Source organism: Otolemur garnettii, unplaced genomic scaffold (assembly GCF_000181295.1).
Source record: "Otolemur garnettii isolate 467f Iridium unplaced genomic scaffold, OtoGar3 scaffold00140, whole genome shotgun sequence".
Lineage (NCBI taxonomy): Eukaryota > Metazoa > Chordata > Mammalia > Primates > Galagidae > Otolemur > Otolemur garnettii.
In genome coordinates, this window is record NW_003852535.1 from 4,457,212 (window position 1) to 4,471,860 (window position 14,649).

At 52.8% G+C, this 14,649-nt stretch overlaps 1 protein-coding gene across 2 annotated transcripts in view; it reads right to left on the bottom strand.

Annotated features, from left to right (window-relative positions):
• FADS2 (fatty acid desaturase 2) overlaps nucleotides 1-14,649 on the bottom strand; it is a 35,794-nt gene that overhangs the window by 2,492 nt on the left and 18,653 nt on the right. For both annotated transcript variants that reach the window (XM_003798736.3, XM_023518503.1), the window contains exons 5-10: nucleotides 13,755-13,880; nucleotides 5,199-5,259; nucleotides 4,822-4,898; nucleotides 1,241-1,338; nucleotides 938-1,034; nucleotides 574-653 (exon numbers count right to left, since the gene is read on the bottom strand). In XM_003798736.3, the coding sequence (XP_003798784.1) occupies nucleotides 574-653; nucleotides 938-1,034; nucleotides 1,241-1,338; nucleotides 4,822-4,898; nucleotides 5,199-5,259; nucleotides 13,755-13,880 (539 nt within the window). The remainder of the gene's footprint in view (nucleotides 1-573; nucleotides 654-937; nucleotides 1,035-1,240; nucleotides 1,339-4,821; nucleotides 4,899-5,198; nucleotides 5,260-13,754; nucleotides 13,881-14,649) is intronic.

Consider the following 14,649-nt stretch of genomic DNA (forward strand, 5'->3'; position numbering starts at 1 on the left):
TGCTGTGGTGTGTGCCTTCAGTCCCAGCTACTCAGGAGGCCGAGGTGGGAGGACCCCTTGCTGAAGTCTCGCCTGGGCAACAGAGTGAGACCTTGTCTCAAAAAATAAAAAAAATTAAAGGAAATGGAAGAAGTAGGGACTGAGAAGAAAAGGAACAGTGACAAGAGGTGAGAGAGGACAGGGCAGCAAGAGCAGTGCCTGGCCACCTTTGTTCTGGGTGAGCTATCTAGCTGGGCCTAAGTTTCCTTGTCAATGAAGTGAGATCAATAACCCTGCCCTGCTAACCTCTCAGGATTATGAGATGCCTTGCAGACCCTATGTGCCCACAGGTGGAGAAGGGTGTGACCTCATGGCACAGGGCCAGGGCACAGATCTACCTAGGGGAGCCTGCACGAAGGAGCTCCCTCCTGACCTGGGTGGGGACTGAGGAGCCACACTGCAGGACTGGGCCTTGATGGGGGGGACAGAGAATTAGCCCCCTCAAGCTGTGCTTTGCCCAGATGGGGCTGGTGGCCACTTCCCTCCCCCAGGGGTATCCTCATCTCCCCCAGCCCCACCCAAGCCCATACTCACTGGTGCTCAATCTGGAAGTTGAGGTGGCCGCTGAACCAGTCGTTGAAGAAGGACTGCTCCACGTTGCAGGTGGCTGCCAGCTGCAGGGGAGGGGCACAAGTGGCCACGAGTGAAGGAAGACTAGAGGGCCTGGCCTCATTCCCACGGAGTCCACCCTTACCCTGGGTCTCCAGTTCACCCCTCTGTGTCACCCATACTGCCTGAAGCATTGATCATCCCAGACTTCCCCACCCGTCCCTACATTGGATTCCTTTCTTGCTTAGCCCTGAAGCTACCAGCAGGACACAAGCAGCCCCAGGGAAGCCCAACAGGGTCTGGGTCCAGGATGCACAGGGCTCTGGTGACCATCTCTGCCGTCCCTCACCTGGCTGCTAAACCAGTCACGGTAGGACTCGCGGTCAATCTCCATGACGATGTGATTCATCTGCGTGACCCACACAAACCAGTGGCTCTCCAGGAACCTGCAAGGGAGCTCAGCTGAGCAAGGAGCCTCCAGAGATCTCCACTCTCCCAACCAGCCCAGGGCAGCCACAGCCGAGGTGCCAGGACAGGAGGTCCCAGGGCCATGAGGGGATGTCTAGGCCTTTCCTCACAGGGCTCACACCACAGCCCTCATCAATGCTGGTGGTCTCGGAGGGCCCGGGGTCAACCAGCTATGCTCAGGCACCTGATGAAGTTGAGGAAGAGGAGGGCTCCCAGGACGCCATAGAAAGGGATGTAGGTGACGAAGAAACGGGTGTAGTAGCTGATGGCCCAGGCCAGGTCCTGCGGGAGAGACAAGATAAGGTGTGGCCTGCCCTCCCCACCCTGGCCCCAGCTGCTCCAGATGTGCACACACCTCATACTTGCTGCTGCATAAATGTGTCCAAAAGAAACCCCAACAGGCTTCCAGGAAGTTGGGCAGCAGCCCACTGGGACACAATGGGCAGCAGCTGCCCATCTGCTTGGGGCTGGCATGACTGCCCTTGTTTCTAGGGAAATACCAAGTGTCTCAGCAGCAGGAAGTGAACTATGCTCTGCTGTTTCAGAGAAAAAGGGAGGGCAACATGGTTGGCTGGGGTGGGGGAGCAGCCACAGGGCAGGGGACAGAGGTCAGCAGCCCTTGCATGGGGCTGGAGGATTCTCAAGGTGCGTCTCCTACTCTCCCCTCTACCTGCCCTCCAGCCCTATCCTGCCGCTCAGCAACTGAACGCCTCCCAGCCTCTCACTCCAGCATGACAGCCAGAGGGACAAAGGCCAGCAGGCACCACTGTCCCCACCATAAGCCCCTTGTGGCAGCCTCAGGTGCTACTAGCTTCTCCTCATGCCCTGTTCTTCCCTACGCCCCTCACCGGGGCGGTGACAGTGACTGGGCTTGGACATCTCTCCTGTCCTGGTAAGGCACTGCTGCTCCCCACCCTCCACTACCCACCTCTCTCCTCTTCCTCTCTGCCACCCAAGTTCTCTGTCTCAGCTAGACTTGGCAGCAACTCCTCCTTAGTCTCCTGCTTGTCCTCATGATCCATGGCAACCAGAGTGACCATCCCTCCAAGCAGACCCCATCTCCTCTCCTAAGCCCTCGTCTCACCCAGAGTTGCCCATGGATCCTGCAAGGCCAGGAACTTCTTTCTCCTTGGACATCTAACCCGGCTAACTACTGCCCCAGGGCCTTTGCACCACTTGTTTCCTTGGCCAGGAGTGTTCATCCTGCTGTATTATATGCAGATGTATATGCCATAGGCTCAGCACAGTTGCTGGGGGAGGGGGGTGAGGAGAGGTTAAAGCAGGCAAAGGGCACTGCCCCCTGTCTTACTCCAAACAACAGGACATGGTCACATTTGTGTCTTAAGAGACTCCCACCAACTAAAGATGGGAGGACTAGGAGGGTCTTCTGGTAGATCAGACACAAAACCACGGAGGACTAAACCAGGACCCACAGGGCCAACGAGGGACCTATTTGGATTCCAGAACTACGTTCAGGAAGAACTGCAAGATGGAGTAGTCAGTGCTGTCATATACGGCACAGCCCAGGATGTGGCCCTGGGGAACCTCACCAGAACAGCGAAAACCTCCCATCAGAAGCCTGCAAAACCCTTAGGATTCATCACCCTCTTTACCCTAGGTCAGGGTTCCCCCACCTCCAGCCTGTTGGCACTTCTTGCTGATGCTTCCTTGTAGCACTTGGTGGGATGTGGAGCACCACCCTGGCTAGAAGCCCACTAGATGCCAGTAACATCCTCACACCCCCAAGTTGTGACAATCAAATACATCACCAGATATTGCCAAATGGCCAACAGAACTGCCCTGTGAGAACCAACACCCCAGGTCACAGCCACACCCAGGCCCCGGGAAGTCTCAAGGGCTCATCAGATTTCCCTGCCTTTGCCATCCCATCCCTTTGAGGGACACAACATAGTTTCCTGTTTAATGCTTTGTTCCTAGGGAACAAGCACAGTAAAAAGAAAAAATTATATATTTCTATCAAGGGTCATCTGTCATAAGAGCTGATTAAAATGACCCCAGCAGTGTCCCCTCAACCAGCCCAGAAGGGCTCAGGTCCCTTTCCATCTGTGACTCCAGGCAAGCTTGGTGGAAACAGCAGTCTTGGCAGGGGAGGAGATCCACACTCGAATCCCAGCCGCTGAGATGATCCAGAAACTCTGGGTCATCTCCTTGTCCCTCCACCCTTACCTAGCTGGTCAGAACAACAGGGTTAGCGACACAATGTGGGTGCAGTTCTAGCCTGTTCCTAGAACATGGTCAATACCGATGAAATGCTCGCTTTTGAGAAAACAGCATGTCCTAGAGGTAAGTACAGATTCTCCCAGGACAGGCCTGCAGAGGCTTCCGGGGTCCCACCCCTTCCCCAACACCCCCACCACACCATGGTCCGTCCTCTCCTCGGAATCGCCAGACACAGCCTCACAGCTCTGTAATTTTGAGAGAATGTAAGATAAAGGACTTTGAAGCCCTAAAGTGCTCTACAAATATCAGGTATTGTTCTCTGAAAGCCTGATAGGTGGCTGGGGCATGGTGGGGAGAGTACAGAACATGGCATCAGGAGGCCGCCCCGCCATGTGGTGCCACCTTAGTCAAGGCTCAAATTTCATAATACTTAAATCCAAGGCCTGGCCTTGTGCCCCAGGCTGGAAAGCCCCTGTAGGTCCAAAGCCCCTTTCTCTCTCTGGAAACATATTCAAAAGACTCCTCTAAGCCTGCTGTTTTGTTGTTTTTTTTTTTTGAGACATAGCCTCAAGCTGTCCCCCTGGGTAGAGTGCCGTGGCATTACAGCTCACAGCAACCTCCAACTCCTGGGCTCAAGCGAGTCTCCTGCCTCCACCTCCCAAGTAGCTGGGACCACAGGCGCCCGCCACAACGCCCGGCCATTTTTTGGTTGCAGCTGTCATTGTTGTTTGGCGGGTCCGGGCTGGGGATTCGAACCCGCCACCTTAGGTGTACGTGGCTGGCGCCTTAGCCGGTTGAGCTATAGGCGCCGAGCCAGCCTGCTGTTTTGTTAAACTATGTCCCCCAAATTCCTATGTTGGAAATCAAACCCCTAAAACCATAAAACTTAACCATATTTGGAAAGAGGGTCACTGCAGATGTAACTCGTGAGGATGAGAGCACTGTGCTGGGCCTTACAGCAATACGACTGATAGCCCATAAAGAAAGGGAAATTTGGACATGGACACAGACCTGTGTAGAGGGAAGATGACCTAAGAGAGGCCAGGAGAGGCGGCCACCTACCAGCCCCAGAAAGGCCTGGAGTAAAGCCTGCCTCAGAGCTCTGCTAACACCTTGACTCCGCACTTCAGCCTGCAGAACTGTGAGCCGCTCAGCCAGAGTGCTGTGTTACGCAGTCGTAGCAAACTAATACGCTCGTCTCCTCAGCCAGCACCCAGCTGCTCCCTTTCTCCAACCAGAGTGTGGGGTGATCCAGTTCGCAAGGCCTCAGGGCTGCAGAGGGCGGAGGGCAGGGCCGGGGGGGGGGGCAGCGCCTCTCAGCAAGCTGCCTTCAGGAGCTTTGTGAGGTGGCTATGCAAAGGTAGTGGCTGACCCAGCAGATTCCCCCCATGTGTGTGGGAGGGTACACGTGGAGATCTTTAGGACTGGCTGCTGGTAGCCTGAGAGGGAGTCCCTTCCTGAGAGTGACAAGGCAACTACTTGGGGGAAGATGCCTGGGAACCCTCAGGCCCCATGAAGACCCCTGGGTCCACTTGCTCTGCCACCCTGCTCCCCAGTGCTCAGCCAGCTCTGCCCCCAACTCACCACCCAGTCCTTGCGAACGATCATGGTCATGAGGATCTGATACTGGAAATACATGGGGATGAGCAGCGGTGGCCCAACTGAAGGAGAGAGAGCAGAGGCCCATCTGAGCGGGATGGGGAGGGGCTAAGCCAGAGACCCCCCGAGGACTGTGCACAGATGGCCCTGGGATCGCTGAATGAACGATCCTGGACTGTCCAGGCTGTGTCCCCACCTGGCCTGCAGCACGGGAGCCACAAGATGGCTGCTGTGTTCCCCCTACTTTGGACAGTTTGGTATTACTTTCTGGGTTAGAAAAGGGTAGCGAGGGGGCAGGGGGAGAGGCCACTGCAAGGGGAGGGTAGGATCTAGGAAGTGGTCCTGGGGCTTGGAACACTCACTCAGGAAGAAGTACTCGTGCTGGTGGTTATAAGGCAGGTATTTCAGCTTCTTCTTGCCGTACTGAGAAGAGAGGAGAGAGCATGAGTGCCCTACAGCCCCCAGACCCAGCCTTTTCCCGTGCTCCTCTCCTCCACAGCCCTGTCCCTTCTCCCTGCTGATGGTGGCCTTGGTGCCTTTCGTATAAGTCGACACCCTGGATCCAGCAAGGCTGGGGCCCATATGGCCCTCTGGGCTCCCCAGCCCTAGTGGGCAGCGGCGGGCACTTTCTCAGCCCTAGCTGAGTGTAGGGCTGAGCAGTGTCCATCCTCAGCAAGCCGTGCACTGCCACCTCTGAAGCTGAGGCTCAGAATGAAGCTACTTCCCAAGGCCACAGACAGGGACCCAGCTGGATTTGGATCTGCACTGGGTTTGACAAGCACTAAATAAATGTTTGTTGACTGAATGAACAGCTCTCACTCGGGCATAGGCACCCAGAAGGAGCTCCTAGGTCACCATGGGGGCTCCCAGAGCCCATAGCAGCTGGAGATCCCAGCTCCAGGCCCTGGGATTGTCAGCAGTCATCAGGCTGGGTGCATCTGCCTCCTTGTAATTTCCAATGGCTCATTGCCACTCCCCAGATAGATCCTTTCACTTGAGGATGCTGGCAGGAAAGAGGCCATGGCATAGACTCTGGCTATCTCAGGTCCCACTTAGGCCACCAGTTCTCTCCCCATCAGAGCCTGAACCCTGAGCAGCCTGGTGCCCAGAGGCTCTAAGAGCCTGGCAGGGTCCTAGGCATCCTCACTGCTCCAGGCTGCTCAGAATGGGAGCCATAGCCTCAGGGGATCCTTGGACCCCTTCAGTCCCAGGTCCAGACCCTAGCAACCAGCCCACCCTGCTCCTCAAGGACTGAGACCAAAAGAGACCACTTGCTGAATGACATGAGCTCCCCTTGCTTGCAATGCCAGGGGCCATATGGGAACCTGGGCTTGGAGCCAACAGAAGAGTTTGACTTGACTCTGCTGCTCACAGCACCAAGACCCTGACTGGTGGCTTGGCTTCTTGAGCCTTGTCCAGCCCTCAGATCACTGGCTGGTAAGAGCAGCGATTGGGAACATGGGCACAGATACCAAGCGCTGCCGCCAGGGCACTGCCCCCGTGCCCCACCCCCATCCAAAGGCTAGAGCTTCCCCCTCTGATAGTGTCCAGTCCCACTCATTGTAGTCAGATCACGGTGAGTTACAGCTGGGAGAACCTTGGATGCCATCTAGACCAACGCCCCCATTGTCTAGATGAAAACCCAGAGAGAGAAGTGATTGGCAAAACTACATGGTATTCCTGGAAGCTAAAAACAGACGATGAGAAAAAATCACTGGGGAGCCCCATGGACTCCCCATGGACTCCCAAAAGGCAGAGGTTGTGGGTGGGAACAAAGTCCAGCCTGGCCCCAGGACCTGCATCTTGACACAATGGGCATGGACATAGCACACCCAGCAGAAGCACCACGAAAAACCATCCCTTTATTCTGAGCCACCTCCTGAGCTTGGCATTCCCAGAAAACACAACCATCTGCAAGAGGACTATCATTACCGCCAGAGCCGTGCCGGCCTGGGAGGGGTCTGAGCTAGGGAGGCCTCTAAGGGAGCCTTTGATGAGTTCCCAGTGAACAGAAGGCCTGGAGGGCTCAGCATTGGTGCGCCTGCAGGGACTCATGGTTCTAGGGAGCCCAGAGTCTGTGCACAGCTTCTCCAGCTCTGGCCAGAGTCTTCCTCATCACATCTTTGCCACCCCTCTGGGGCTTGCTTTGGCTCTGCCCAGGGCATAAGCACCAAGGGCAGTCCAGGTAGGTGGGCAGTGGCCAGAGGGTTCCTATGGAGGAACTGCAGGCTGGCCATACTGCTGTGGGGGTGGGGGAGGACCTGGAAGGTCATTGATGTTGTACACTGTTCTCATTGCTTACGGTGGCCTTGGGGAGGCGAACAGAGATGATAGCTCCCCAGCTGTCCCCAGTAGGTAAGCCCGGCTGGCTCTAACTGTGTCCCAGACTGTCCCCTGGGAGCCAAGGGGACCCTGGCCACGAGGCAGTGGCAGGCCTCAGAATGAGCCTCTGAGGGCTCCCAGCTTTGGGGATGCAGGGGTTTGGGATATGGAAACAATTTGTTATTTGAGCTTTGAGTTCCTTGCTGCAAAATGAAGGCATAATATGTACTTCACAGTGTTGTGAGGGATCAACAGATACAAAAGCACTGAACTGTTAGTCTCTATCATACGTGTGTGTGTGTGTGTGTGTGTGTGTGAGTGGCAACACGCTGACACACTCCGTTGCCATCTCAGTGGCCTCAGACAGGGCGGCTGCTAGGTGGTCTCCAGGGCCTGGCTGACCGCAGCACATCTCTACAAAACCTAAAAGTACCACTGTGTGTTTTGGAGATGCCCAGCCCTGCTCTGTGGCTAACTCTCTGCTCTCATTTTTCACATGCTCAGTTCTTTGCCAGCACCAAAGCCATGGGAGCAGGGAAGGGCTGGGGAGAGGTACATCAGAAGGTGCTAAGCTAGGAGGATGAGCACCCGGGTTCGTGCCTCATCAGAGAGCTGCAGCAACCCAACAAACACTTTTCCCAAGTGCCGGCCAGGTGGTGGCCCTGGGCAGGGTCCCCAGGGCAGCTTGGAGCCAGAAGGTCTTGGTTTCGATGCTGGAACCACCTTTTTCTAGCCATAAACTTGAGTGAGCTCTTTCGATTCCCTTGGCCTTAGTTGTTCCATCCACAATAGCTCCTGCCTCACAGGTCAGGCGAGGGCTAAGCGGCACGTGCACGGTGTTCATCACAAAGCTGGGCCTACAGACTCACGCAGCAAGACGCTGGCTTCCTTCCAACTGGGGGCCGCGGGCCTGCATGTCTCCTCCTGGCCAGGGGAGCCCTCTCACTCTCAACATAAGCCCCCAGGCAGGGCCAATGGAGGGTTAACGAATAATACTTTCACCAGGTGGGCAGTAAGCAAAGGTGTGGGTGGCTTGCTGTGGCCAGATCCTGAGAAGGAGATGGTGGCACACACAGGGCTTGCCTTAAACAGGGACATAGCGTTCCCAAGCCAAGGCTGATAGCTGGGGATGCTGGCCAAGGGCAGAGGGAGGGAGTGCTGCCAGCCGTGGTGGCCCGGCTGACCCCCTTCTCCACGGACTGCGAGGCCAGGCTTGGATGAGGGCCTGGCAGAGTGCCAGGGCCATGTGGAGGGGATTTTTCAGCTTTGGAACAAAATGTCTAAGGAATGACAAGGGCCTTCCTTGTCTGTCCAGGGCTGGGGGAAGGGCTGCTGTCACAAAGCCCAGTCTCTGCCTCTGGGAACCTGCAAATTCGCACACTGAGAGAAATGAGCAAGGCAGCATTAGCAGCCTGGACAGAACGGCAACGTTCTAGTCCAAGGTCCCTGGGAGAAGGGCGTGAGTGTTCCCAGGGGAGAATGGTCACTTTGGCCTGTTCGTGAAGATCTGCCTGAAGCAGGAAGGCAGGGGTGGGGTGGGGTGCACTGCAGACAGGCAGAGGCTAAGGACAGCTTTCCAGATAGGAGGAGGAGGATGTCAGGCAGGGAGGTGGAGAGACTCTGGCTTCCGAGGACCCATTTACGGTGCTACAGGGAACTGCTTCACTGTTCCCCTCAATAATACAGCAAAAAAAAGGGTGAGTGAAGCAAGACCGCCACTGCTGTCACTGCTGTTTAATCCAGGTCTGAAAGCTCCCTCAGGGTAGTAAAACCCAGAGCAGAAAGAGCAGAAAGGGGCCATTAGAAAGAGTCTAAATTTTCATCATTTTCAAGGTTATCATCATGTACCCGGGAAACAGAAAAGAATCATCCAAAACCCAACTCAGATCATGAAGAGACCTAAGTGGACAGTGGAAAGACATAAGATACCTGGCCAAGTACCAACGGCTTTCCCCAACAACAGAGAAACCCCAACCCCCATTCATGGCGACAAAAAGATGAAACATAGGTTAAATTTAAAAGGGAAACATCCATGAGACTGTCAAGAAAGGAATAAAACCTTATCAAGAGAAAAAAAGGAAACTTGGGTAGTGGGGACAAAGGGAAGGCTGAATGAAGTGACGTAAATTCGTTTCAGAAGGGGAAGGTCAATCCATGACAAGTTTACAATGAGTAACGTGCCAAGGACAGATGAATGTGACTCCCAAACGCTGGCCTGGGAGAGGACAGACAGCCCAACCTTGACCCAGGCTTGGGAGAGCTCACTGCAGCACACAGGATGAGTGACAGGACACCACCTCCCCCCACACACCCCCGCCAGTGGTGCTGGGAAAACTGGTTGGCTCTGGAAAAATATGAAGGCAGAAAATCATCTCATCTGGCCGGGCACGGTGGCTCACACCTGTAATCTTAGCACTTTGTGAGGCCAAGGCAGGTGGGTTGCTTGAGCTCAGGAGTTGAGACCAGACTGAGCAAGCATGAGACCCTATCTCTAAAAAAAAAAAAAGCCAGGCATTGTGGCAGATGCCTGTAGTTCCAGCACTAGGGAGGTTGAGGCAAGAGGATCTCTTGAACCCAAGAGTTTGGAATTGCTGTGAGCTATGATGCCACCGCACTCAACCCCAGGGCAACTGAGTGAGACTGTTGTCTCAAAAACAAAAAAGAAAAGAAAAGAAAATTATCTCACCCAAATACCGCTGGGCAACAGTTAAATATTCAAACTTGAAACTTGAAAAAATTACAACACATATGAAGTACTCCCTAGGCATAAAAGAAATGAATATCCAGGTGGTAAAGTGAATACCTGTTGCTGCATAAAACAAAAATAAATCCTCCTGGATGTCATAAATAAGACCAAAAGGCAGAAAGTGTAACAGGAAAAGGGATTTCCTGCCAGGCTCGTCACCCACAGCCCCTGGTGCTGGGCAGCTCTTTGCAGCCACCTGGCTGAACGGCTTTGATTAGCTGTGCCTGGAGATAAGAGCCTTGGCAGGCAACCTTGCTCTGGAGGGTGAGATGGTGGCTCGAGACTCTGAGGCCTGGCCGCCTAGGGTCAGGTGGGTGGCCCTGGCATGAGACAAGTGCCATCGGACCCACTGTCATCTCAGTCAAAATACCAGAATTCCCTCCAGGTCAGCATGGCCTTGTGGGCTCTGGGGCACAGTTCAACCAGGAACCCAGGAAACACTGGCCCTGTCCTCCCATGAGTGTGGGAGAGGAGAACACTGTGGCGCTGGCCCTGTCTTCCAAACACTATCAGCAACTGGACAGCCAGATCTCTGTAGCCTCTCGCCTCATCCCTGCCCCGGCATTTGAGAAATGTTGGGGCAAGGAAATGTGGGAAGAAGTTTTGCTGACTGCCATGCTGAGAGGAAAGAAGTTTCCTTGCCAGCACAGCTGGTGGGACTAGATTTTCTTTGTTAGAGACACAGAACATCTATCAGGACAGCCGGCCAGTGGCACTATACCAAGCCACACCGACAATGGGAGGCCTTTCTCTTCCCTTATCAGAGGCCCCAAGTTCATCAGTTCTACTCTTAAGACACCTCTAAGCATCAAAGCTAGAAAACTGTTTCCTAGAAGAAAACAAAAGCATGTATTTAATGGCAGAAAATAATATCTCTGCCAGGCCAGATAGGCCTACTTCCATAGTACAGAATTGGCTAGTTCCCTGTGAACTGGCTATGACACAGAAAACCCATGTCTCTGCCAGATACTCTCTTGGGTAGAAATGAAACAGGGTGTGTGTGTGGTGGGGTACAAACCAGAATTGGGGGACCAGGCTCTCTCCTCTCCCTGTTCCAAGCCTCAGATGCCAATACTGTGGGGAGAACTATTTCATTCATAAAGCTGCTCCTTGCTGAGGGTCAATTTACCTCACTTGGCAAATCTGTATCGAACCCTAAGCTGTGCACAGTGATGTGAGTTCAAGATCGGCACAAAAGTGACAAATCTTCTAAACTTTAGTTTACATCATCAATGTATTTCCCCCCAAACAGCATATGTAAATTTGCTTTTTAAAATTAAACCCTTGGCGGGGCATGGTGTCTCACGCCTATAATTCTACCACTCTGGGAGGCCAAGGCATGTGGATTGCTTGAACTCAGGAGTTCAAGACCAGCCTGAGCAAGAGTAAGACCCTTGTCTCTAAAAAGTGGCTGGGCATTGTGGCAGCTGTAGTCCCAGCTACTCAGGAGGCTGAGGCAAGAGGATCACTTGAGCCCAAGAGTTTGAGGTTGCTGTGAGCTATGATACTACAGCACTCTAGCCTGGGCAACAAAGTGAGACTCTGTCTCAAAAAAAAAAAAAAGAAAGTGTTAAATAAGGACATTCTAGGCCAGGTGAGGTGGCTCACATCTGTAATTCTAGCACTCTGGGGGCCAATGTGGGTGGATTGCTTGAGCTCAGGAGTTTGAGACCAGCCTGAGCAAAAGTGAGGCCCCATCTCTACTAAAAATAGAAAAACTAGTTGGGCATTGTGGTGAGCACCTACAGTCCCAGCTACTTAGGAGGCTGAGGCAAGAGGATTACTTGAGCCCAAGAATTTGAGGTTACTGTGAGCTATGACACCATGGTACTCTAGCCTGGATAATAGAGTAAGACTGTCTCAAAAACAAACAGAAACAAAAGGGTGTTTTTAAAATGCTTTGGAGGTGATCTCACTCAAAAGAAATGAATAATTAATAACACCAAATTTTCTTGCCTTGTAAAATAATGTAGGTTATGTTAAGGTTAAGAAATTCCACAGATTACTGTATAGCCACTGAGAAGGATGAAACGGATCCACTTGGTCTCTGGGAAAGGGGTCCACATTTGGAGAGGTGGCAAGTTTCAGCAGAGAAGGTATAATTTTTTAGAATTTTTGTTTGTAAAGAAACAGCTCTGGGTGGTGCCTGTGGCTCAAAGGAGTAGGGCGCTGGCCCCATATGCCAGAGGTGGCGGGATCAAACCCAGCCCCGGCCAAAAACTGCAAAAAAAAAAAAAAAGAAAAAGAAAAAAGAAAAGAAAAGAAAAAAACAGCTCTGTGTGTATTTATACACACATAAAAAATATCTGGAAGGAGATATACATACACACACACATATATATATAGCATCTTGTTCACAGTGGTCACCCTCAAAGGCATAAAAATTGAGGCAGAGGGCTCAGCACCTGTGGCTCAAGTGGCTAAGGTGCCAGCCACATACACCTAAGGTGGCGGGTTCGAATCCCCAGCCCTGGCCCTCCAAACAACAATGATGGCTACAACCAAAAAATGGCCGGGCGTTGTGGCAGGCGCCTGTAGTCCCAGCTACTTGGGCGGCTGAGGCAGGAGACTCGCTTGAGCCCAGGAGTTGGAGGTTGCTATGAGCGTGATGCCATGGCACTCTACCCAGGGGGATAGCTTGAGGCTCCATCTCAAAAAAAAAAAAAAAATTGAGGCAGAGTAGGGGTGAACATAATGACCAACTCACTTCTTTTTTTTTTTTGGATACAGTCTCACTATGTCACCCTCAGTAGAGTGCTGTGGCATCACAACTCACAGCAACTTCAAACTCTTGGACTCAAGTGATTCTCTTGCCTCAGCCTCCCAAGTAGCTCGGACTATAGGCGCACGCCATAACACCTGGCTATTTTTCTGTTGCAGTTGTTGTTGTTGCTTACCTGGCCCAGGCTGGGTTTGAACCCACCAGCCTTGGCATATGCAGCCAGCGCCACAACCACTGTGCTATGGGTGCCGAGCTGAACAACTCGCTTTTTTTTTTTTTTTTTTGAGGCAGAGCCTCAAGCTGTTATCCTGGGTAGAGTGCCATGGCATCACAGCTTAAAGCAATCTCCAACTCCTGAGCTCAGGCGATTCTCCTGCCTCTGCCTCCCAAGTAGCTGGGATTACAGGTGCCTGCCACAACACCCAGCTATTTTTTGGTTGCAGCTGTCATTGTTGTTTGGCAGGCCCAGGCTGGATTCAAACTCGCCAGCTCAGGTGTATGTGGCTGGCCCCTTGAGCCACAGGCACCGAGCCAGACCAACTCACTTTTTAATTCCGTATATTTTTACACTAAAATATTTATAGCAAGAGTGTCCTATACTTGTAGGAAAACCATAAAGTAATGTAAAAATAAGACGGTGTGGTATGGGGAAGGAAATGGCCTACTAGTTAAAAGATCTGGGGCGTCATCCTAAACTGACCATAAGTATCATGACCCTGAATGTGTTCCATTCTCTTGCTGAGACTCAATTGTTCACCTATTGGTGAAGCAGGTTGCACCAGGCCGTGCTGAGGTTCCTCCCAGTGTAAAGGACTATGATGCTTTAAATAAGGTTTCTTTGATGTGAACCTGCCCACTGGGAACCAAGCTTGGAGTCCTGCCTTCCTGTAAACTGGAACCCAATTCCCCCTGCCCTGGGGAGAAACCAGCCAGAGAATGCTCTCCCCCAGCCTACAGGAGACACTGATAACGATGTATGTCCGGTATTTACACACAGTGCCTAAGAAAGGTTTTCCAAATAACATCAGGTGTGGATGTGCCTGGCTGAATGTCAACCCTACAGGACTCCTTACCTGCTCCCAGCTCAGGCCAAACACTTGCTAGGGCAACCATCCCCCTGAGTCATACCTCAATGGGCTGCCATTCGCCCAGGACAAACACGTGCAGCATGTTCACATCTGGATCCTTCTGGAAGATGTTGGGCTTGGCATGATGCTGGAAGTGGCGATGGTTCCACCAGTTGGCTGAAGCACCCTGTGGAGGGAGAGGGGTTGGAGTGAGCAATGTGGTCCAACAGGGACCTTGACTTGCCTGCCACAGGCCCCATTCAGGACCAGTTCCTAGTACTTCCAACCCTCGACAGTGCCTTGGACTCCACAAAAGTCAGAGTACAGCCCTGCTACTATTGAGCCCAGAGCACTGGGCCGGCCCCAAATGGAATGAAGTCACTTCATCCCACCACGCCTTAGTTTTCCCAACATAAGATGATGGTGGATGAAGATGCTGGTGTGGGCGGTGGTCTCTGCCTTTCCACCAACACTAGGAATGAAGCCTTCCACACCCACTCATCCACCACACACCTCTGTGTGCCAGTGTTGCGCAAGGTAAAGATGTGACCCAGCTAATTTTTAAATAGCACATGTGTACACCCAAGGGAAATGAAAACACATCCGCATAAAAATTTATATACGACTGGCTCAGCACCTGTGGCTCAAGCGGCTAAGGTGCCAGCCACATACACCTAAGGTGGCAGGATCGAATCCAGCCCGGGCCTGCCAAACAACAATGATGGCTGCAACCAAAAAATAGCCGGGCATTGTGGTGGGCACCTATGATCCCAGCTACTTGGGAGACTGAGGCAGGAGATTTGCCTGAGCCCAGGAGTTGGAGGTTGCTGTGAGCTGTGATGCCACAGCACTCTACCCAGGGAAACAGCTTGAGGCTCTGTCTCCAAAAAAAAAAAAATTTATATACAACTGTTCAGAGAAGCATTTTTTTTTTTTAAGACAGAGCCTCAAGCTAT